At 36.0% G+C, this 24207-nt stretch overlaps 2 protein-coding genes across 12 annotated transcripts; one reads left to right on the forward strand and one right to left on the reverse strand.

The window, feature by feature from the left end:
• Nucleotides 1-12411, forward strand: LOC101260553 (uncharacterized). Of its 9 annotated transcripts, none has more exons than XR_011210787.1 (13): nt 1-122; nt 372-464; nt 1352-1483; nt 4013-4852; nt 5036-5117; nt 5193-5269; nt 6067-6973; nt 7065-7363; nt 7775-7881; nt 9979-10129; nt 11360-11512; nt 11712-11961; nt 12083-12411. XR_011210787.1 is itself a non-coding variant. In XM_069287019.1 (12 exons), the coding sequence occupies exons 1-12, from the start codon at nt 81-83 to the stop codon at nt 11844-11846; spliced, it is 3018 nt and encodes a 1005-aa protein (XP_069143120.1). In that variant the 5' UTR covers nt 1-80; the 3' UTR covers nt 11847-12007. The 9 variants fall into 9 exon arrangements, 2 of the variants coding, with proteins under 2 accessions (XP_069143120.1, XP_019070541.1); XR_011210789.1 differs by having other exon boundaries at nt 12101-12411; XR_011210791.1 differs by having other exon boundaries at nt 4048-4852; nt 12071-12411.
• A 593-nt stretch (nt 12412-13004) lies between these two features.
• LOC101248892 (CSC1-like protein At3g21620) lies at nt 13005-24062 on the reverse strand. Of its 3 annotated transcripts, none has more exons than XM_004243487.5 (12): nt 23947-24062; nt 21609-21940; nt 20176-20322; nt 18068-18203; nt 17158-17259; nt 16419-16538; nt 16221-16301; nt 15472-15812; nt 15071-15316; nt 14272-14596; nt 13652-13885; nt 13005-13536 (listed from the first exon to the last, which is right to left on the reverse strand). In XM_004243487.5, exons 2-12 carry the CDS (start codon nt 21920-21922, stop codon nt 13279-13281), a joined length of 2304 nt encoding a protein of 767 aa, XP_004243535.1. In that variant the 5' UTR covers nt 21923-21940; nt 23947-24062; the 3' UTR covers nt 13005-13278. The 3 variants fall into 3 exon arrangements, with proteins under 3 accessions (XP_004243535.1, XP_010323863.1, XP_025887821.1); XM_010325561.4 differs by having other exon boundaries at nt 23745-23976; XM_026032036.2 differs by lacking the exon at nt 23947-24062 and adding an exon at nt 23506-23524.
• Nucleotides 24063-24207: the final 145 nt, after the last annotated feature.

A 24207-nucleotide genomic window follows, 5' to 3' on the forward strand; every position in this document is an offset into this window, starting at 1 on the left:
GAAGAACTGGCGCGAGTTTAGTGAACAACTTTGTTAGCTCATCGTGTAGCGCAAAGTGATTAGCCATTTTTCTACATTCAATGCAGAGCTTGCTAGGGTTTCGTCTTCCTCAATTCTCCGAGGTAATTTTTCAATTGCATCACTCTGTATATTATGTTATGGCGATTCTTTTGAACTTTTTTCAGCAAAATCCAGGCATAAAACGAATAAATGAGAAATTCATAAGCTTACGGATATACCGGAATCATAAATCTCTGGAAAATTTCAGTTTCAATCACTACTTGCAAAGCTCAATAATTAGAAAAAAAAAGTTGAATGAATTGAAGTGATAAAAAAGGGACTCATTGATTTGAACTAGTTGATTGATGTAGGAGGCTGCTTGGCTTCCGGGTTGGCTTCAGCAACAAGATATTGAAACCAAATCATCTTACAATGGTACCGATATTGGGAATTCATTTTCTCAGGTATGCTCTTTAATTATTATTTTTCGAAGATATTGAGTAATAACTGCTAATACATTTTTTTTTTACTTTGGTCATAGTATTGTTGTATATCAAATGATTGAAAAGAAAACTCTAGGAAGTTGAAGTAAAATTATACGGGAGCAAAAGCTTTTTCGTTTGCAAGACATTTGCAGAGGTTTGAAATTTTAAGGATTGTCCTTAACATCTAGTTACATTTTTTGTTTCAAATATAAGAATCCACATAGTTTGTGAAAAGATACAAGGTATTTTTTGATAAAAGCTGGTTTGCCATCTAGAAGAACAGTTCACCGCATTAAAATTAGTATTGTGTGTGACATTTTTTGTTGGTGAGAACTTTAAGACGCTGAAACAATATCAATACTTTCGATTTACACCATATAACTAATGCTTAAATATGGAGGGAAGTGTAAATGTGTATTGAACTGATCGTGATATAATCTTACGAGGATGGAAGCTATCTTTGCTCAGAACTGTTAATTGTATTCTCATTTCTGAACCAGTTACTGAAAGTGCTAGGTCTACCTTTTGTAGCAACAACAATCTATAGTACTTTTACAAGCATCATTTGTAGCAGTGTGGACTAAGTGAATAAACCAACAGGGAATTAAAAAAAGGAAGTTGCAAGTGAGGTGCAATAAACTTTAATACTAAGCTGATAAATCTGCATCCTGTATGCTCCAATAATCTGTCTAGCGCACAACAAATAATCTGTTGTGAGCTAAGACAAATTGATTCTTGCTTATATTTACTACAGGTAACTATCATTGATCCTTCATAGTTTTGCATGGTCTACAAACTTCTAATTTTTCTAGACAAGCCTCGTGTGCCACGAGAAAAATCAATTTGGCTCCTTGGTCTCTATGTAGGAATTTCTCCAGCAACCTAATGCAGTGGTGCCCCATCAACAATCAACTCAAGAAGATGGGTATAAGAGTTGCCATCTACTCTTATCCGGTGATGATAGCTCACCACTCAGTTTGGTTCAACCGATTAACAGTGTAAGCTGAGGAACTCATTGTTTATATAAAATGTTCCGAAAATTCTTGCTTTCACTGTGAGTTATTCCATCTTCAGTTCTTAAGTTGCAATCTTCCAGGAGAAGTACAATTTTTTTTTTATGTGTGATAACTAATATTGTGCTACAATATGAGAAGTTACGAATCCATACTATTTTTTATTGACTACCTATAGTAAAGTAGCTATATTGTAAAACAGTTAAAATCTAGCTACATATTTTAAGGACTAGTGGCTTGTTGTCATTAATCAATATCTTTTTTGCTTGCTATAAGTTATTTTCAATACTGACATAGATTTAGATTTCAAGACTTGGATGATAGAGACCAGCTTAGTCTACTCATTTGGGCCTCTCACTAGGTCGCTTTTCATAAGGAAAGTACAGTTTGAAAAAATTAGTAGAATAGCAAAGGAATAGTTCGTCAAAAGTTAGAGAACTAGTCATTTTAAGCAATACACTAGCGTGCTTCCATATGTGATAGAAAAAACACTATCAATTCCAGGAATTCCTGTAAGATGACCTGGAAGGTTTCAAAAACCCTTCTGATTGACCAGAAAACTGCTTCTGCTATTACTAAGAATTTGGTCCTTGGGTGAGGAACAGATATCAGTGCTGCTTTACTGGCAAAGTGTGGCGATTTTGCGCGGAAGAGTAGAGGTTATGGAGAAGTTCGATAAGGGAAAATATGCGGTAGAGGATGGGAGCGGAAAATTGCACCAATCAACAGCCCTTCTCGTGTAGATCTGTGGAAATAGTTTATGTAGGGGTGTCCTTACTCTGTAGCAATTATTTTCTGGGTGGTCATCAACGGCGTGATGCGAGAATCTTAAGTTTTGGATTTGGCAGCTGTATCCCATCCACTTGACAAAGAGGCCATTGTAGCAGAGTTATCTAGGTGGTACATCAAAGGTTTCTGGCCACTCTGGTTTCACCAGGGATATTCAAGATTTGAATATGAGGATTCTGAAATTCAGACGACCACACTACATTTTCTTATATTTATGGGGTGAAATATATCGGTGGATGGATAGATTTGTGAATTTGAACTCCTCTTCAATGAAGTTGTCTATGTATACTCCTTGTGTATAAGTCTTATGTTTTGTCAATATTCCTAATTAGTGATCACATAAAATTTAAAAAAGGAAATAAAAGAGAGTGACTAGCAGGCTTCAATAATTAGTCCCATATTTCCTGATCTTTTATATATTGCTAAGGAAAGGAGACTGTAGCTGTGCTGCTAAACCTCACAAAAGATACAGAATGTTCTTGTGAAAGTTGTGCATTCTCTACGGTTTTGCTTTGAGATGGTTGGCCGATGACCTTTATTACGGACTTTGTCATAGGTTTGTTTTCTTTTAACCTGTTTCCACGAGTGAGATTAGTACGTGAAGTTAAAGTGAAATTGATCCAACGAAACTAGTATTTAATGCAATTATCTAAGACTGCATGTGAATTGATGGGGATGCATAACACTGGATAAGTTCACCCTTGCAAATTTGAATTTAGCTTCTTGCATAACACCTTAATCTCAAATACAAGGATGGGATGAAGGTTACTTCAATAGCAATTGAAATGAGATGAACACCACATTAATTTGTCATGTGAAGGTTGCAAAATTCTAGGAGTTATAGAAGGCCGCAATATCTCACTTGCATACCTATTGGCTTACCTACTGGCCAACCTTGTGTGCGCATTTACAGTTGGTCCTGGAATAAAATTTTACTTGTAATATCATTCAACCATGGCAATTTTAGCATTCCTTTGTGCCTTTGTAAAATTGTTGATCATCTTTCTCCCTTATCTCCATTCTTTTTCCTGCAAGCAAACTTGTGCATGTATTCTACATGCGTGCAATTTATAAAAGAACTCTTTGGTACATGTACAAATTTCTAATTTTATTTTTACAAGCTTGCCTTTAGCCCAGGTATTCTTTTCTTATTTTCTCCGTTTAGGGGATCAAGGATTAATGGTGATTGTTACACTTATGTTAGTACGGTATATGCCAGGAGTGTTCAGAATTTTGTCAGAAACTTGTATGTTGGTGTAGAAATGAATATTACATTTTTTTTTGTGATAGATGAATCTGTCTAGAGACAACACTTTGGGCCTACCGCACCCTTAGTTCCCTTGACATAGGGCTCAAATTTTTGACCTAAGCACGAGTCTCTCAGCCTTTGCCAATTGAGATAACCCCTGGGGGCAAAGTAAGTGTGAGATTTAGAGAACCTTTAGCTTTAGAAACCCCGTAATTTGCCTTAAAGTATTGGAATGAAATTGGCCACTACTGGAGTTGAATGGTTGTAGTGTAACCATATAGCCAACCAAACTAGTTTGGAATGTGTAGTTAAGTTTGATTGGACTGATTAATTGATCTTCTCCAATTCGCTTCAAACCAGAGAAGCCAAGATAATGAATGTCACATAATTGCTTTTTGTCACTGCTTGCATGATGCTCTGTCTTGTGTATTACTAGTGCAGTTCTTAACTATTTCTATGTTTAATTTCTTTTAAAGGTTCAATTTCATCTTCATCTGTCATTGGGTTGTAGCTCAGAGAATCTTCCAACTACACTTGAAGATATATCTGAAGCAGAAAGGATCAAGTCCAGTCATGCTCTGTCAGTTCAGTGTGTTCAAATCCCAATTGTAACTGAAAGGAGTGCTAAGGAATTGAAAGTAGACAACTTTGCTGCATTAGGAAAAGGATGTAATAATGTGAACAAAGGAGAAGGGCATGAGAGAAATGCCTGCTTACATGAAGTCAATCACATGGATGATGCAATTGAGTTGTCGATTGCTGCATCTGAAGCACTGGTTATTCATGAGATGTTCAAGGGTGAACTGTTTTCAAAAAGATTTCCGGCTTCAACTGTGTTAGAAGCTGCACTACAGGTGAAACAAGCACGGCTTGAAGCTTGGAAAGAGAGTCATGAAAGCTGCAATTGTGCCACTGAGGAGATACCCGAAATTGATTGTCTATCAGAATCTGAAGATTTGAGAATGGAAGATGCATTCCATGATGTGGGGTTATCTGCTAGTGACTCTGCTGATTCGCAGTTCCATGACTTTAGTCTGTCTCAAGTTAAATATACTCTTGCTTCACAAACTCAAAGTTGTAGTGGCAAATTGGAAAAGGAAGGAGCAGTTCTTCATGGGATAGACATTCTTCAGCCAGGAGATAGCTTTACCAAGCTAAACTTAAATGATATTGAGAGCGAGTCTCAGTTGAAAGTGGACGAAAGGTTTGGGTCTCTTAGCGATGACGGACAGAGAAAACCAACAAGGAATCCATATTTGGTTGCAGATATCATCCCTGTGGCACGTGAGAGTGATCACATGTCAGACTGTTTGAAGGTAACTCCTATTGATTCAGCTTCATTAGTGACAAAAGTGGAAACTATTAATAAAGACAGAAGATATGTGAGAGCTTTTTGTCTCCATGTAGTTTTCTCGTACTAATGATTGTTCTTTACCTCGCTGGTTTTCTTAATTTTTGCTGTTGATAAGTTTGGGCTTAATGTTACCCTGTTTATGCAGAAAGTCAATTTTCCTGTCTTGGAAGGAAAATCATTTCAAGCATCTATTGGTTCTCCCAGTGTTAAGAACATCAATGTTGTAGGTAAAGTACTTCTCTTTGTATATCACATTCCATTGGAAAAATCTTCATGTCAGATAATGTATTTCATTCTTACAGGAGAAAGTGATGAATTACCAAAAGTATTTCCCAATAGATTCGAAAGTCGTTGGTTTGGTGGTTGGACTTATTTGAAGGTCAGTAAATTCAAGTATATCTTGTCACTGGTTCCTTCATCAACTCTTTCTCTGTGGAATATTTTACTATTAAAGCAGAACTTATGTCATGTAAATCCAAAGCTTCAGTGATCCGACACTTGAAGGTAGCACTTGTATGCCTAGAAATTGTCCGATATTATAACCAATGAATGAGTTGATTCTTGGCACTGACACAGATGCAACAGGTTGAAGAGTATTCTCTGTTTCTGTTTTGTATGGTACTACATTATATCTCAGTTGCCTTCAATCCATTAGTGAATATTAACATTACTCATCTAAGTTGGGGTCACACATCCCTGCAGTGGTGATGGTTTAGGAATCCTCCATATATAAAGCTCTTTTTGTCTTCTATTTTTTTATTCTTATGTCCTCAAATCAGGTCATTTTTTTAACCCAGGTTTCAGAATCAGAGGAAATTCGAGGGTGTGATTGTTGAACATGATAAATTTGAAAAACATAAAGTAACCAAATTTTCTTTTCAATGAAATAAACACAATAATTTTCTTTGTAGCATAGGAAAACCAGAGCTTCAGAAGTACTACATGCCATGTCACTGCTAAAAGAAATCACAGCAGTGCAAGTCCTATTTGACATTTGGAGTTTGCCTTTCCGCATTGTATCTCATTTCTTAGGCTTTCTTTGTCATCTTGCTTTGATTACTTTTCTCTTTCCTCTTCACTTGCTGTTCTTATCACTGATCTTTCTTGTTTTTACGTTCTTTTTTCAATTTTCATGAGATGTACCTTATTTCTGTTTCTTCTCATCTTTCTTTTTAGAATGAAGTACGCTCATTTGATCAAGTCAAATGCAATGCTATCAAAAGTATTCCCGAACCTTTTGTTGGCGAGACAAGTTATTTCTCAGAATCAGCTGACATAGCTCCAGATATGAGTTCCTTTGTCGCAAGAAAACAGGATGAAAGGGTCATCGTTGCTTCTCAATTGAGTATACCTTCTGAGGATTTATGCAAAGGAAAGGAGATGACACTGCTCTCTCACGATATTGTGGCATCCTCCGATCTGTCCTTAGATGATACCCTCTGTTCTGTTGTTCCGTGCAGTATATCATCTGACCATTTGTCTTCTCCTTCAGCTATATACAATAATGTAAGGGATGAAAAACAACAAAGCTTTGGTCCCACAACTGAATATGCTACGAACTTGCAGAGAAACTCGGTTCTTGATAATCTGGTGGTTCATGGGAAACAAGTTACCACTCCGAAGATTAATAGAGAAGGGATGCAAGTCCCAGTTCGCCGAGAAGTAATCTCGCTAAGAACTTATAGTGTACTCGCTGGCAATGGAATATCCTTGGAGAAAGGATATTGTTTAAATACATCGTTCTCATTGGGAAGAAATGATGCACCGATGCTAAAGCCAGTAGGTCAAATGACAAATGAAAATGGAAATTTTTGTGATACTCCAAGAGACGGGAATGAAGTCACAGTTTCTGTGCCCAAGAACACAAGCTCACCCCTTATATTGAACCCTAGATCACGCCATCGATTCCAAGCTTCAAAATCATTTCAACGTGATTTTGGATCAGAAAAAGATAGAAAACAAACAACAGAAGATCAAGCTGCTATAGAGTGTCCAAAAAGAAAGCGTGTTCACTTTTCAGCAACTGAAACTGAGATTCAACTGGGAAAGGAGCCTAGAAAGTCACTCGTTGCACTAAAATCTTGTTAGTGAGTTGTAATTTGGAATTTGACTCAGTGTTTATTCAAAGAATAAGAGACACAATTTCACTTCTTTCATCACCTTCATCTATGTAGGTCGTACTCCCAAAGCTGCTAGAAATTTGAGACCTCCAACTTCACATTTAGAGTTGAGAACTCAAGAACTCAAGAAACGTCTAATAAACTCTAGTGCTAGAGTTGGAAGAAGATTGATGCTCGGAAATATGGAATTCTTAGTCACAGGATTTTCTAGGAAGCGAGAGAAGAAACTTGAAGACTTAATCAAGAAACACGGTGGCACAGTTCTCTCTGATATTCCTGCTCCAACTAATAATGGGAAGAGATGCAAGGGGTTTCAATCCCAGGCAGTTCCTGTTGTTCTTTGTTCAAAGAAGGTCAGTCATTGCCTCTCTGCTTTTATTTTGCCATTTCATTTCAGGTCTCTAGCATGATGCTTTTAATGGGCATAAAACGGAACATTGTTCATATGTAAAAAAAGAATCCAGTGACTAGCTATTGCATCATGTGCTAATGGGAGGTAGCACATACCCGATGGAATAGTTAAGGCGCACGGAGCTGGTCTGGACACTACCGTCATAAAAACACTGAATTTGGATTGTTATATTCTTAAAGTCAAGTAATTGGACCAAGCTTTAGATACTAAAACCATAACTTAGATTTGTAAAACTTCCAGCTTTTGTGTCCTGTTGCCTATATATTTACTGTCATTCACTTAAACTGCTATTATCCTAGATTTTACTTGACTTTCTAAGGTAAATATTTATCACTACTTGGTGTTATTGCAGCTGCAATCAATCAAATTCTTGTATGGACGTGCAGTAGATGCCTTCATGCTTAAAGCTAAATGGCTTACTGATTCAATTAGTGAAGGCTGCATTTTACCACCTGAAAAGTAAGTTTTTCTACCATGCCCAAGATATAACAGATAGATTTATGGATTCTTCAGCTCTCATCATTATATATTACATTTATGATGGGAAGTCCATTGTCCCAACTATAATTATTCTATTGGATCTTGTTTTAGTGTTATAATCCTACATGTGTTGTTCAAGAAATCTACAAGGCACTGATATCAGGAAAAACTTATATTCAGTTTTGCAGCATCTATCATCTCTATGCCAAAAACTTTTAATATTTTTCCTGCATCTCCAATGATCTGTTTTTGAACTAAATTAATTCAGGCATTGGAAGGATCGCTGCTCATGCTACATATACTTAAGCATATTATAAAACTAATAAGACTCCCTCTCAACCTTTCCTATCTCATATCGTTCTTCAAGAATCAAGATAAACCCCTGAGTCCAACATTGGATGGTAAATACACTGGGAGGGGGTTTAAGGTGTAGGATGTGGCCTGTGGTGTGTTCATCCAAAGGAAACATGTTATTTTGACTGCCATGGTATGATTGTGGGGCCTTCTCCTTCACCAAGATTTTAACTTTACAAATGGCATTGTCGCAATGTACATTAAGCCTCCCAAAAGTCTAAAAACTATCCATACAAGTGTGTGTTTCGACATTGCACAAATATTGACCTTACATAATGGAGTCTCTACTTGTTCAAAGTTCTCGTATTTTTCTCTTTCCTCTCTATAATAACAGCAATTTGCAAAAAAGTGCAACTTTTCCAACTTGCTAACTGAAAAAGGAAGCAACAAATGAATGTTAAATCATATGTACTATGACCACATTCTGAAGCAAAAATAAAAAAATGCATGATGGTGGTTCACATCCTCCCCAAGTTTGTAGTACAAGCAACACCAACTAAAGAATTAGAGGTATTCTGGGAGTTGTATCTCATGGTGGTTGAGTGCATACTCTCTCTAGAATCTCAACTAATATGATCAATTGGTCAATAGTCAAATGCAATAAGTTCGGAAAATCATCTGTCAGTTTATTGTTATCACACCATACATCTAGCTACAATCAGCTCTATACTATTCCTATTCCCGACCAAAAATTCAAGTATGGACAGTACATTTTCTCCTTTATTATTCCCATTGACAAGTTCATGATGTATCATCACCTCCCTTCTGAACTATCCATGTTGGTAATTGCTGTATTTTGCCTCACTTACCTTCCTCGACATGTCCCATCTTCACTTACACCTCCACTAACATTTACCAACAATGCTCAGATAAAGATCTCCAACCTTCGAATACCCAAACTTCCCATCTCCATAGGGATGGAACCTTCTCAGTTTAAGCAGAAGACATTCCTCTTCTCATTTGTGACATCCGACAAAATAAATTTGTCAGTAGTTTCTCCAATCATTTATTGACCTATACCAGCAAACAAAAGCATATAAGAAGTGGGGTGTTGTACAAAAGTTGTATCCCCCTCTTTTCGGAAAATAAACTTCTCTTCCTACTTATCCAGCTTATAGCAAGAAACAATATGCTTCCAAAAACTAGGTTTAGTGCCTTCTCGTGTGTACATGTTTCTTTGAATGCACTCAAATGATGACTAGTTAACCCTTTTTCTTTTTTTGTGCATCTTAACTTCCACAGTGAGGAAGTGTGCATAAGAATTCAAAATATAAATATGACTTAATGGTAGCATATTGCTTTACCCAAGCTAGATATTGTATTTAGGTTTGTGAAAGCTCCACATGTGTTTGCTTGAGGATTAAGAGATGGAAAACTGTATCCGCAAAAACTAAATCTACTCAACTTGTTATGCTGAAGCAGTTAAACTCTTTATTAAGTACTCAGTTTAAATGACCATGCTTATTCGATTAATCTGAAAAAAAAAGGATCCTGCTAACTTGAAAATCTTCTCTAAGCATGTTCCTTTTCTTTGTTGTAAGTAACTTAGTTTTGATTGTTGCTAATGATAATTCTAAAGTAATGATTCTCTTCCTTGTTTGATTAGGAAAACATGATGAATGGTGTTAGACTGCACAAGTTACATTTTTATTTTGAATTGTTCGTGTTGTGATCCTGATAACTTGCTTATTTATGATTAGTTGCATCTTTACTTTTTGTCAGGTACATGGTTGTTAAAAAATGTGTTGGCAAAAGGTTTATTGCTGTCGGAAGCTCAGTCGAAAACAATAGTCATAGCCCTATCTTTGACAATCTAGGCATCATGCTTCACGGCGAAAAGAATTTCTGCACCGACATGGCCAAAATAATCAAGGTAGTTTGGTTTTTGAAATTATTCAGTAACTACTATCTTCTCTATTTCTAGCAGTTCTATTGCTCAATTGCTCTTAATACTCCATTTTCTTTTCCTTATTTCAAGTGCCAATTTCCTCAACAAAAAAAAGGTGGAAAAGAAGAGAAAAAACTACTCTGGTCTCTGTTATAAACAAATAAATCCTTATGATGGGTCCCATAGATCTCAGAATTTGTTCATTTGAATGGACCAAGTGCTTTGTCCTTTAACAATTTGTGTACTTGGTTTGTAGTTTAGGAAGTTCCAATTCCATTCAATGATTAAAGAAGCATCACTATATGAATAGTCAGTATGTGTCCAAGTTTGCTTGGATTTATCAGTTCTCTGTCGTAGTTGGCACCAAGAAAGAGAGGAATAGAATACTTCATCAGTCTGCCCTTTTCCATAATATAAAATTTATTGATTGAGAGCTGTAGATTCCCGTCAAATTGTCAAGTTTTCCCTTTTAATGCTTGATTCAAGTGTCATAGTGTCTCTTTGAATAAATGTAGGATGGAACTGAACCTTTTTTGTGACTAAAAAATCATCTATAAGCTCAAGTTATCAAAAAAGAAGAACGTCTATAAGCTCGAAGACCAGAAAAAAGCACATCAAAGAATATCAAAGTGATCTAATAGACACATGAAATAGGTGAAAATTCGAGTTTTTCTTAGGTAAGTTATTCTTATTTCTGTTAAGTATACGTCATTAGGTTTTGTGAATAATATATGTTTTCTTTATTCCTGATTCCTTTGGAAAGTTACTATCATTATTGCTAATACATAAGGAACTAAGTAGAAAAAAAAACAAATCCAATTTGATGACTTGAGGGAAAATATTGATTTATGTTTCCCTCAACCCCAGCTCAATAAAAACTTATTTATGAGCCCCTTCTTTTAACCCATGGAAAAATTAAAGGCTTAACGTCAATTGAACTAATCTTTGTCAAGATTTAGCCAGAATCTAAATACATCTCTTCTCACATCGTTGAAATTATCTGGGAATTTTTCTGCTTTAGCTTATTACTGCTTGTAAACATATTTAAATCTAGTAATTGTAGTCAACAATAACATTACAAAAAATCCTCTTCGTCTTTGTTGGTCTTTAGTTTCTCAGTCAAATCTGTGTGATAGTATTCCTAGAGTGGCTACTTTGTTGTCATTCAAGCTTTCATGTTATGATACCCCTTTTTCTTCTTTCTGGGCCACCCAGCATGGTGGTGGGCAAGTTTTCAAAACGCTTCTCGAGTTGGTTCAAAATTGTGACAGTGAGAAGATTGCAACGGGAATCATTATTACTGAGAATGAGCGTAGCGCATCACGTCACCTGAAGCATTGCGCCTCGGAAGGGAACATACCAATTATGGTTAGTTAGACCCTTGTTTAATTACGTAGTTTAACTGGTTAATTGAATAATTTAGTTCAAGTATATTAAGCTCCAACTTTCTTAAATGTATGGTATGGATGAGCCGTTGATGCTCTGATGTTTTGGAGCATTAAAATCTTTTCTTTTTAGCTCTGCCTTACCATATAGACTTCAATTTTTTGTTTTTCAATTTGTGCAGTCAGCTTACTGGATCATAAGGAGTTTACAAATGGGGAAACTCCTTCCCTTGAAGGAGAAGACCAAAACCTGCAAGTTACCTACTCTCGTGCTTCCAGAATCTCCTGATACCGTGGAACTGAGTCAAGAAATATAAATGCTCATCTTTGTGGCCATGTATGTGTGTTTGCAGCAAGAAATATAAATGCTCGTCTTTTCTTGGCATATGAACCATGGTTCACTCAGAAGCTAAGTAGGTTGCTGACTTGCTGGTGAGTAGCAGCACATTGTTTGCTCATTTATTTACTTCTAAAGAAAGGAATTCTTTTTCATCTCCCCTGTCAAAGTCGACGTCTTAACCTGCTGACTTACTAAGATCAGTTTATCCTCAAGGTGTACATAATTTATCAGGAGGATGTTGGTATATAGATGCACGATAGTTTCAACAACATTCATTAAGGCTGATGGGTTGAGGAGGCACGCGACAACAGTGATCCATGCTCAAGACAGATATATGTATATTTATCCTAGCTTCTTTGGAGCATGATCAAAGGCTTCACTAGGTGTAGTGGTTCAGTATCATAGGTGAAGTGATATGTTGTACATTTCGTTGTTACAAGTCATCTGTTTCTGCTGTAAGAGACACATAATCTATCATTTCATGTGTTTTTTTGAAAAATGTACCATTCATGAAGATAATTAAAAAAAAATTCTTTGCTGAATATTTTTTCGTCTTACTACTTATAAAACCTCATTATTAAAAGATAATATTTTGCTATTTGGATAAGTATTGCAACAAATCTTATGGGAGACTCAGGGCATTGGGATTTAGTTCATTAAATTTGTTAACAAGACATTTTGGAGTGTAGACGGGCAGCGTATATAGAATTTCCTTGTAAAAGTATTGCAGTATGATAAAATAAGTTTTTATCATACCGAGGTTGTCAATAATAGATTACCTAGAGAAATCGGTAAAAGAAAATTCCACCCAAGATTTAATAGTTGGTCCGGTAAAGTGAGTTTGATATTATCCAGAAACATTGGTCAAACACGAAGTACTGCTCTAATATTGACAGAACTATTCTTTTAAAGCTATTTTTTTATGTTTTTGAAAGCTCTTTAACAAAAAAATACTTTTCAAATTTTGAGAGCTTGACTAATCAGATATAGAACCTTATTCCTCACTTGTCAATTGAATATTTCCACTAGGGGTGTCATATTTCCTTTTCTTGGACAACAATACTTTCCAGTGACAGCAGAGGCAAATTTAAAAAGGAACTAAAAAAAAACACAAAAGTGCAAAATGCCAACAAAATAACTTCAAAACTAAAGAAGGAATGATCATTTCCTTTCTATGCCAGCTGATTGTAGGACAGGAGTCAGAAGAACTAAAATATAGTAGAGAACCAAGAAGGTTATATACAAAACTAAACAACTCTATAAACCTTGAAAAAACATGCAATGCCAAACAGGTTTCTGCCAGCTCATGAAAACTTGCATGTTTCAACAAAGGATAAATCTCGCCAAGCAGCTTTTGTTAAGTTGGCTAGCTTTATCTGTGAGATGCTAAATGTTGGCTACCTTTATAACTATACTTGCGTTGTTGCATCAAAATCAGATAACAATGGAGGCGATGAACCCCTTTTGCTTGGCAATGGTGTGTTGAAACGCGATTGGCGTTTTGTTTGGACAAGCGAAGGTTCCAGATCTCCGTCTTCACTGGCTGCATCAATTTCACTATCTACTTCACCTTTAAAAACTGGGTGGATATAAGCATTCTGAAGGAACTCTTTCAAGTTGAAGTTTGGCTCCTTTGTACGTTCTAGTGTATCTTTCCTCACTGTTTCCTAATATTGATCAATCAAGAAAGGGAACGCCATAGGAAGAAAAATCACTAACTGCCTCAAGTTGGCCATAGATCATACAAGGAAAAGAAGAAAGCAATAGAGAAGGCTGCAATACCTGCAACGGATATCTGACAAAAGCTGGCTCAAAACGACCTTTGCAGAAGATATGGAACCATATGGTTAGTATAGGGAGTGTAATTAGCAATGGAGTCGATTTAGAAGCTTCTTTTGTACTTAACAATCCCATTAGAAGCAATTGAGAGACTATCAGCGCGGTTATGATGCGCCCATGTACATCAGGCCAGAATGCTGCTGCACTTTCATACTCCTGATTGTACACATTTATAATCTACAGGTAAACAAAACATCAAAAATCAGGTTTTCACTAGTTCATATAGAATTGCAAAGTGGTTTTGACTGTGCACATGCATTAGGGGAAGCAGACACATAATAAATAAAAACTGAGGTGATGATCACGTAATAAATAACAAGTCCAATTAGTCTCCAGCCGCGGGGGGTGGGGGGTAAATCTACTTTAGAGTGATCATCTTCAATCAAACAAACAACCAGCAGCATTTGGATAAACATAAAATCATGCATAATGTACACCTAGAAAGTACCCATGAGACTATAAAAAAAAACCCAGTAAAATGGTCACTTTTTCCACTGGAAGAAATCCTTTTGAAAAACTTAACTATACAAGAAAAAGTCAATCAAAGTATTAATTAAGCTTACCTGATGTCGATATACAACGTATGCCAGAGCAAAAAATACTATGATGAATGGGAGTAGGATCGGTGACACAACAGCATAAACAAGGCCTAGCAAGAAATAGAGCTGTATCTGAGGTTCACCAGTGTTGAACCCGAGACTTCCTGGATCCATGGCCTCTTCTCTATCCTTCTCAGTCTTCACCAGGAAAAAGTTTTTCAAGTGAAAGAATATTAATGGCTTCAACCTAAGAATCTCTCCAGCAACTCCTGCCCACCCATCCACCATTATGTAAGTTATGAAGAAGGTTGCCTTCATCGGAATGGATACACCAATTGTCTTTGGTATTCTGCATCAGAAACCACTCAACCTTTTAACTGTCTGATATTTCATAATCAGCACAAGCAAACCAGAGTGAAATATTTTTTGCTCTGCCTTATGGAAGTTACGATAAAAGAGTAGAAGAAATAAAGGCATGAGATTGGAAAATGAAGTAGCAGCTCTCTCTAGATATGAATTGAAGAAGTTACATATCAACATGTCATTTGTCAAGATCATTATGTTCACCCACAATTTATGCATGAAATAAGATTGGTGGGACAACTAGAAAATTTACTGAATTTCTGTCACACCTCACAAGAAGAGACATGAACTGCAAAAATAAGGTGGACAAAATTCTCAGGTCCAATCACTAGCAGAACGGGAGGAAAATCAGGTTGTGATAGATAAAACTGAAGACAAACAACATAAATGAAAACAAGAATGTTTATCAAAGGAAGCATTTTGCATTGGAGAATTAAATATGAACTTATAGAGGACATACTCATTTGCTGACTGATGCAACAAATTATTTAGCTGATTAAATGCGGCCCCAGTAATGATGCTTCCAAGAAATACATTAACAAACTGAAAAATATAATATCTTGTCGCGGATCTCCTTTCAAGAGCTGATATGGAGCAAAATCCTTCAAATTTTGACATTTGCATCAATAATGAAGGTAAGAAGATAAGGAAAATCTTCAATGCGATTCCAGGGAGGAAGCCTTGAATGAAGGATTTTACAGCATTACTGCATGGATAAAGCATCATTTAGTATAAATACTTTAGCAATATTGCTTTGTAATTGCATACTTACTCAGTTTGCCAAAGCTGGTATACAAAAACTATACAAGTCAAGTTATCAAATGAACTACAGAGGAAACAGTCGAAGAAGAAGAAACTCACGTTTCAATTAAGGATTTCAAGAAAGGTAACGCTTTCTCAATTCCCTCTATATTAGCAAGGGACTGTACAAATGCAATTGGAATCATGAAAAAGAATGTAAGGAAGAAAAATGCTACAGCAACAATAAGCCTCCTGATTGACAGTGAAACATAAGGAATTGCCAAATTATCCCAGTAGACATCACGGGGCTCTGGAGCCCACTCAGTTAACCAGAGTGTTGGATTTCTGGCTTGTTGTGTTTGCGCACAAACAGCAGCTGCCCATCTTGTTCTGAAGGAAACAAATGCTGCTGGCATAATGTACTTGGTGCTCCCAATAATATTCATTCTCTCATCAGATATCTGAAGCAAGCACAATCCAAAGTAGTGATGTGTGAGGGGCCATTATAAGGAATTTTAGAATTAGACACTGAATACTGACATCTGAGGATGTAGCGATCACTATGTTACTACAGTCAAACTATTCACCAAATCTTTTGAGACGCCAATGAACTCTCCCTGTAAGTTGATGTTCAACCAACTAAACTGATTTACCTCTTATTTTATAGACAATCTGACTTGGTCACAAGTACCTGATAAAGTAATTTCTATGGTTTTGAATCCTCACTTAATACATACACCAAAATAAGAATGTTACAAGCATAAGAATGCAAAAAAGGACAATCACTCCTAAAAAATTTAAATAAATTACGCAGTTACAGTTCACAAATACCACAACCACGTTCAAAAACATATTGTAGGTGAACTTACTTCTTTTGAGAGCCTCTCAATTTCAGAACTATTGAAATCAATTGCATCAACAGTCTTGCCGCATAAGCCAAGAAAACCAGTCTGCTTAATAGAAATAATATTCCTCATTAGATGTTAGTACTGAGATGTGAGAAATGGCATTTCACCTTGCAATCATTACTACCTAATACTAGAGCAAAATTAAACTATTAATAGTACCTTTGATGTCGGCCTTTTGGAGTGATTTCTAGTATACTTTAGTTGATAATAGTCCAGCCAATTCTGCTTTTTCTTCTTCTCATTGACTAGCGCTGTCAACCTGTTGGCATTGTATACAACCTACACATTTATTAAGGGGAAAATAAAATAAGCGTTTGTTCATCATAGATGGAAAATAAAATAAATGTTGCTCATCATAGACCAAATCCTCCTTCCCTATTGGCGTTAAAACCTGCAGCTCCAGTAAACTACTACAGAAATGTGACTACCTCATTTGATCTGATCTGGTGAGAGGATCAGAGCAAATTCAAACAAAAATTTATACTTCTGAGTTCTGTCATATTTAAAATCTGATTCTATCTAAATCATTTTGCACCAGTTTACCATGTTAATTTCACACCAAAAATGTATACAAATTCTTTGAAAATAAGAGGCAGTGTGTTCTCAAAAGTATCAGATGCTAATAGGTATGAGCAACTACATATGGTAAACTCATTTTTTACCCCACCTACAGTGAACTCGCAATAAGACCTTGTTCTTCACCTTCTGATTCATGTAACTATATTCCTTCATTGATATTGACAAATGATTTGAGGATATATCAAAACGTTAAGAGCTAAGATTATGGAAGTCCTCTAGAGGTCAGCACAGAAACAAAACAGATGTAATACTTTGAAAAATTCTAGTTTGGCAGCGAGCAAATCCTTTAAATGAGAAGATACGGCATATGAATTGCAACCTGATGAGTTAAATAATGATCTTGATGGTTGACCATGAAGAAGTGCTCTACCAGCTCACTCACTGACTCATCAGGATCTGGTGGCACATTTTTGACAAGTACCTGGGCAGGGCATAGTATTTGTTAGAAAACATGCATCAGTCATTGAAGGCTATTAGTTGGAAGGGGGGTTTTAACCCAAGAAAAGAAAAGGTAAGAAAACCAATTAACTTAATCCAATGTCTCTCTTGTAAGATGGTTATTATTGACCTAGAGAGAAATGGCCTTGAAAACAAGATAACATCAAATATCATCCTCTTTTCTACCCTCATTGAGGAGCGTAGCTCCTTTTCTTTTTTCCAAATAAGAAAAGCTATTATCTGTCTCAAAAAAGAATTAAGAAAGTTATTATTTTAAAGCTTCAAGCTTCGGTTATTGCATTATTTTCTTGCTGTTACTATTCCACTTTCGTGTATGCTAATGTAATGATTTTTCTATTAGTTAAATCATGACTGCTTTACTTCGGTATTTTATCTTTTAAAACTGATTTGACATGCGTTACTTGAGCCGAGGGTCTATTGAAAACAACCTCTCTACCTCCCCACTAGGTAGGAGTAAGGTCTGCATACATTCTACCCCCACAGCCCCCATCTTGATATTTGTTGTAAGCAGAACACAGTAATTTGAAATTCTAAGATAGGATATGCTGAACTTCAGTGCCTTTTGCATCCTAATAAATATTCCCAAGATCAATATTAAGTTCTCCCTCCCTAACAAGACATAATTGTCTTAACAATGTTAAGTTTAAAAATTTCACTAGCTATTAAGGTAAATTTAAAGCCAAATTTTGCATAAGGCTTCACTTACCCATAAACCTACAGTCAGATTAAGATTGCCATCATAATAGATCAACAAGGCTTGTGGCTCTTACTGTAAATTGGTCTGGTCGTCGACGTTCAGATGCAAGGAAATGCAACCTCATTGATGCAATTATCTCGTACTCCCTTTTCAGCACATAGCAAGTCCAGAAAGTAAAGATGTAAGCCATAACCAGATGGGTCCAGAATCTGCAAGCAGTAGTTCAAGTACTCAGGGACAGAAGCAAGACATAATGAAACCACCAATCTACTTCCCCAAAAAATGCATTTACAAGTTCAATTTTCTAAGTCGTGTACCTAACATTTGAAAATAATCAACTAGCCATCACTGTGCTTATAGTTAGTGAAACTTAAGCTCCTCTATTTTGACTCCCAGCACGTGAAACCTTACAGAGACTTTGACAATGGGTGGTTTAAGCTGGTTCAGTGAAACTTAAGCTCCTCTATTTTGACTCCCAGCATGTGAAACCTTACAGAGACTTTGACAATGGGTGGTTAAGCTGGTTTTGGTTAAAACACCAAACTGTCAACTAGTGATCCTGTATTTAATGGTTCAGCGGGACTTAAAACTTGCTTTCTTTCCCCTTTGTTTTCAGTTAAAACCTAAGACCTGTTTTGTTCACATGTCCATATTTAGAAACTCAACATTGGATGACTTCAACGTTTACGTTTAATAAGAATATGGTGCTTTGTCTCTATAGACACCCAATAACTTCTACACGCATGATATGTTCTGCTATAGTTTATAGTTAGAACATAAGCTAAAAATCAATAGTAAAAAATATGTACATAATAAAATGTTGACTTATTAAACTGCCCGGACTAGTGTTTTTTAGGACCACCAGTACTGAGAGGTCTTAAAGAGATTTTGATGCACACACAAAAGGAATCTTGTTTCGCTTAGGCACCTTGATACCTCTTTACGTGCATAAATAGATGTAAAACTTCTGCATTCTCTGAATACAATATGTGAAATATGCCAAAAATTTTATATGCTACATTTTCTGTTGTTTCTTCGAGTCATCAAGTGGTTTTCAGCACTTCGAGATTGCCTTCCCTAACATCTTCACTGTATCGTGTCAAAAAGAGATGACTGTAAAAACAGAATTTCAGGATATATAAAGGGAAGGTTCATCAAGTGATTAGAGAAGCCCACTGGAGCTACTTTATAAGCACATCACACTGAATCCGTAGAGATGGAGAAGGAGAGATGGCCAGTTCACATACAAATATTACTACTACAGATCGCTAAGGAGAGAGGAATTGTTATTCCTTAACCAAACAATTTGGACACCAAGGGCGCCAAAAAAGGTGTGCTTCTTCAATCTTCGCATAGTTGGGAACTATGGGTGTGATATTAACTGTGAAAACCTGAGACACTTGAGTTGGTGCTTCATGTGTAAAGTTTTAGATGAAGAGGTAGATCATCCTACTATTACATTGTCGTGTAGCAACACGTCTGTGGTTTGTGGTTTTGAATTGGTTTGGAGTGAGGTGAGTGATGCAAGCAACCGTCAAGGAGTTGCTACATAGCTAGTCATTTAGAAGGAGAAAAAGAAGACCTAAGTCATTAGCTCTTTTTTTGGATTGTATGGAAGGAGAGAAATAGGGAAGTGTCTGAAGAAATGAAAAATGACTTTGTAAATATAAGGAATAGGCTTTTCTTTGATGATAAGTTTTCTTTTTGGTGTACCCATTAGGTCCCTGCTCGTGTAGATGATCGGGTGTACGGTCATATTTTCATGTAGACTCTAAAATTTTGGTATACTATACCGGATTTTCCCTTCAAATTACATTTATTACAAGATTATGATACTTCAAGTACTTTGCAGCTGGAACCAAGCAATGAGGAGCTTCCTTATTTTTAAGGATTTGACAAATATCAAGGGAACTTAATGACCTTGGTACGTTAAGAAGGATCACAAGACATTAGTGAAACTGGGAATTTCAGGAACAAAGCAATGAGGACCTTCCTAATTTTAGGGATTTGACTGATATCAAGGAAACTTAGTGGCATTGGTACATTTAAAAAAGAGCACAAGATATAAGTGAAACAAATAACATCTTCAAATTTGTCAAAGAAAAAATGGAAAAATTAAAAAAATGGCAGCTTTAAGAAAGAATAACTGCAAATTGTAGAGCAAATAAAGATTCTGCTTACCTCTGTGATCCCGAAGGAATGTTGGAAATTGAAAGCTTATCTAAATCACTGTAAGCCAAATCCAAACGCTCCAATGTGTGGTTGGTCCAATTAACAGGAACCATGACTGAGAACGCAATAAAAGCAATCGGGACAAATATTTTAAGCCTGCGTTGAGCAAAACGATGATAGAAATCAAACACAGAGTGGGGAAAAAATAACTACTATAAAGCTATTAAAGACGATATGTTCTGGCTTTTGATTTAAGACGCCCAGGGTTTTCAACATTAAGTTAGCTAGAAACAGACATAAGAGACAGAAGTCAATGGTTATCTCTAAAATGATTATAATATGGTTCCTAAAAGTTGAAACAATAGCCACATCATTAGGCAGGACTCCTCAATGCCAAAAGAACTGTTAATACTAACTTTTATAAATTGCCTACTCAGATAATTTATCAGTATAAATTTATCAGCATTAGATTACAGCATTACTCATTCCTGAAGGTATGATATTATTAGCCACGCAATATTGTAATAGAACATATTGATGTGTGCCAAAGATTTTCATTCAAAACAAAGAAGAACATCTTTTAAGATTTCTAAGTGCTCGAGGTCTATTTCCGAAATGACTATCATCACAAAAGAGTTAACAATTGAGCAATTTCTTGAAACTTTAAGTTAGCTTCTAGACTTTTTTGTGACCAAAGCTAAATGTCAAAACAAATGAAAGAGAAGGCAAATGGAAGATCTCTAGCACATCTTTATGGACTTTCAATGTATACACATGGAGTATAGAAAGAAGCTATAAGCAAGTTACAAGGCATCTATAAAAACTAGAAACATGTCAATCAGGATTCGAATAAGATTCCAATGTAAGGGATAATTATAATTTACACAATCGTCGTGAAGTTCAACTTTCATGAATGAATTTCAATATTATGTCAGTAAAGAGGTCCCTGCCTAAATTTCTGATCATCATATTCCCTAGTCTGTTCTTGCAGTTAAAATTGGTGTCCTGTGCATTAATGCAACAAAGATATGCAGCTCCACAGCTGTACTGCTGTACCTATTAAATTGTTTCTCTGAGTACAATATAACAAAGATGACATGAAAGTGCAATTTGAACATGATTATATACTTCAAAGAAGTTGAACAAAGTAGTGCAAAACAGCCGATCTCAGCCACCTAAATATTCCATACAAGTAGACCAGAGTTGATGACTTAATTCTGATACCATGTTCAGTAAAATTCTTGAAGCATGGACACAGGCATGATTGATATGATGGCACAACTGAAATGAACCTCTATGATTATGTACATACTATATGATGAATGCCTATTTTAATTTAGTCATATGAAAGACCAGTATGCACAAACAGATAGTAGTGGCGGAGCTTCTAATGCAGAAAATGGAAAACATGAAATGGAAGTGCAAGTGCCAAATGAAGATACCCTATCAAATAAATCCTCAAGTAGACAGCTGAGTCCAATCCTGCGTGTTCAATAAGCTCCGGTTCTGGCATTTGTAGTGCAGCAGGCATCCAATTCAGAAACTTCAGGTACGCACGAAAGTCCAAGTTGACAAACTTGTTGACAATTGTACCCGAGTGCAAAGGACTGCCTCTTAGACCCTTTAGGTACCATTTTGGGAAGTATACTCTATCATTGACAGGTTGTATTCGAAGGAATGCAAATGCAATTAAAAAAATACACGCACTCAGAATGTTAATAGCAGCTGCAACACCTATATCAGACAGAGTGGCCATGTTTCTTCAAAGACTTGTCTGCAATATTAGCATTCTTAGTGAGATAAATATGTCAAAGTGAAATTCTATCAGGAACAATGTACAACAGATATTTGACTCAAGTTTCAACAATGGGATTAATCTGGTGGAACTAATCAGAATGCATGAAATGTGAAGAAAGTGATAGCAAAGATATGAACTCATATCCTTAAAGATAAAGATGAGAAACTACATAAAGTATAAAGACAATAATACCAGCCTCACTGTTTTCAGTAAAAATGAATACTAAGATCAGAATCAGAGTCAGTACACTACGGTAAATGAGAATATATCCATATCTGGGCTACGCCTTCATGCCTTATGAAGGAAGGATTTGATGAGGATTAAAATTGCAGTATGTCAACCCACATTTTCAATTTAAGATGTCGTCACTAGAGCACACTATCCCCTTTACATAGACAACAATTGAAGGTCTCTAATTGATTCTCAGTAAAATGCTTCGACAACAGCACACTGAGAAAAATAATAGAGGCCAATGGAACCTCGGAGAAAAAGGGTCGGAATTTCATAGACAGCGCATGAAAAGACACCAAGGAACGCATGACACAAGCACTGCCCCTAAAAGTCATGACCAGAAAGTCAAAGTCATCACCATAAAGTCTAGCTAACTAACATATGATCACTCCTATTTATAGAATAGAACGGGCTAAGCCTATACTAGTTCCTTTATTTATCTATATTTTCACAGCCTCCCTTCTTAACCAATACTCATGATACCTAAAAGGAGTGAGTAGTTTGTCTCAGTACACTCAAATTGTATCCTACTTGGTGACATTCAACCATACTCCAAGTAAATCACCATTCTCAAAAACAATTAGTTTCACATCAAAAACTTTCCTGTTCTCACACGTTGCAGAATAGCTGGTCCTGGATTATTCTAAAAACATTCACTGGAAGGGGTCTTAGTTCTTCACTTCAATGAACTAGTGTTAAGCCCACTGGCTCCAGCTCACTGTGCCCCATCTGGTATCCATCATTGACTAACCAATATATATAAACATTTGAACTGCATCTACTCAGATTGGTTACGACTTGATTCAGAGTCATCTACCACCCTGAATATAAGGGCTTATCACATACTAGTTGCCTATCAAGACCTTGCAGTGGAACTATCATCTAAGAATATCAATTATTTAAAGAGATTCACCGGAGCCTAAACACGATCCAATTATAAGATAAAGTAGTTTAGCACCAAAGAAACAGCTATCAATGCAAATTCCATCTCCTCAAAACTTCCAGGATATCCAACTGTAAAACAATCTTTAAACCATCATAGATCAACCATCCGATAAGGTCACGAATGAACATTTTTCCCCAATTCACCATCAAGTAAATTTAGAACAATAATATAATTAAAATGCACCAAATTTCTAAAACTGAAAGTAGCTTCAACTGTCAATTAATCCAAAATCTTCCATCCAATAAAGTTCACCATACAAAAATCAAACACTAATTTCACCAAAATCCAATTAACAGTCCACCATAGCCAAAAAAATAATTCAGCTTTACAGCATTTAATTTCGCTCCTATATTCTTCCAATTACCTCGATGGTAACGAAAAGTTGATCAACTTATACCAAACAAAAATCTAAAACAAAATCGAACTATAGAAAAGAAACAGTAATTTTTTCATGGATCCTTCAAAAAGTAGCAATCTTGGTGTACTAAAACAATACATAAAAAAAGTTCCAAACTTTCACATAAAAACTGTCTGCACAAAAAAGAGTGGGGTATGGGGGTCACCATTACTCAAAACAAAGAAAAGGGTGTTTGAGATTCATACTCAATGACCGAAAAAAAAGCAATTCTTGGACTTGCAAAGAAGAAGAGACCATGGAAGGTGTGAAGCAATAATTCAAGAATTTCAAAAGGACAGTTGTATTACAGTGTCTTATACAGTATGAAAAAAAAGGACAGACAAATGGGGTTCATGAAAACAAAATGGAACACCTGAAAAATGGCTAATTTAGGGGTGGCAAGATTACCTGAATCTGATCAGTGTATAAAAATGGGATATTTTAATGGAATTATTTATATTTTCTTTAATATAGAAACTGAAGATTTTCTTTGCTTTTATGGCTTTTCTTACGTTACTTTTTCGTTTTTTTTTTTCTGTCAAAAAATGTTTAAAATTAAATATCGGTATGGTCCATCTGCAGTAACGGCTACATTCTTAGACCTCAGAGTATTGACATTTTAATTTTAGGGAAAAATTGAATTTTTATCGTTCGATGGATAGTTCTAAA

The sequence above is a fragment of the Solanum lycopersicum genome, chromosome 7 (genome assembly GCF_036512215.1).
Source record: "Solanum lycopersicum chromosome 7, SLM_r2.1".
NCBI lineage: Eukaryota > Viridiplantae > Streptophyta > Magnoliopsida > Solanales > Solanaceae > Solanum > Solanum lycopersicum.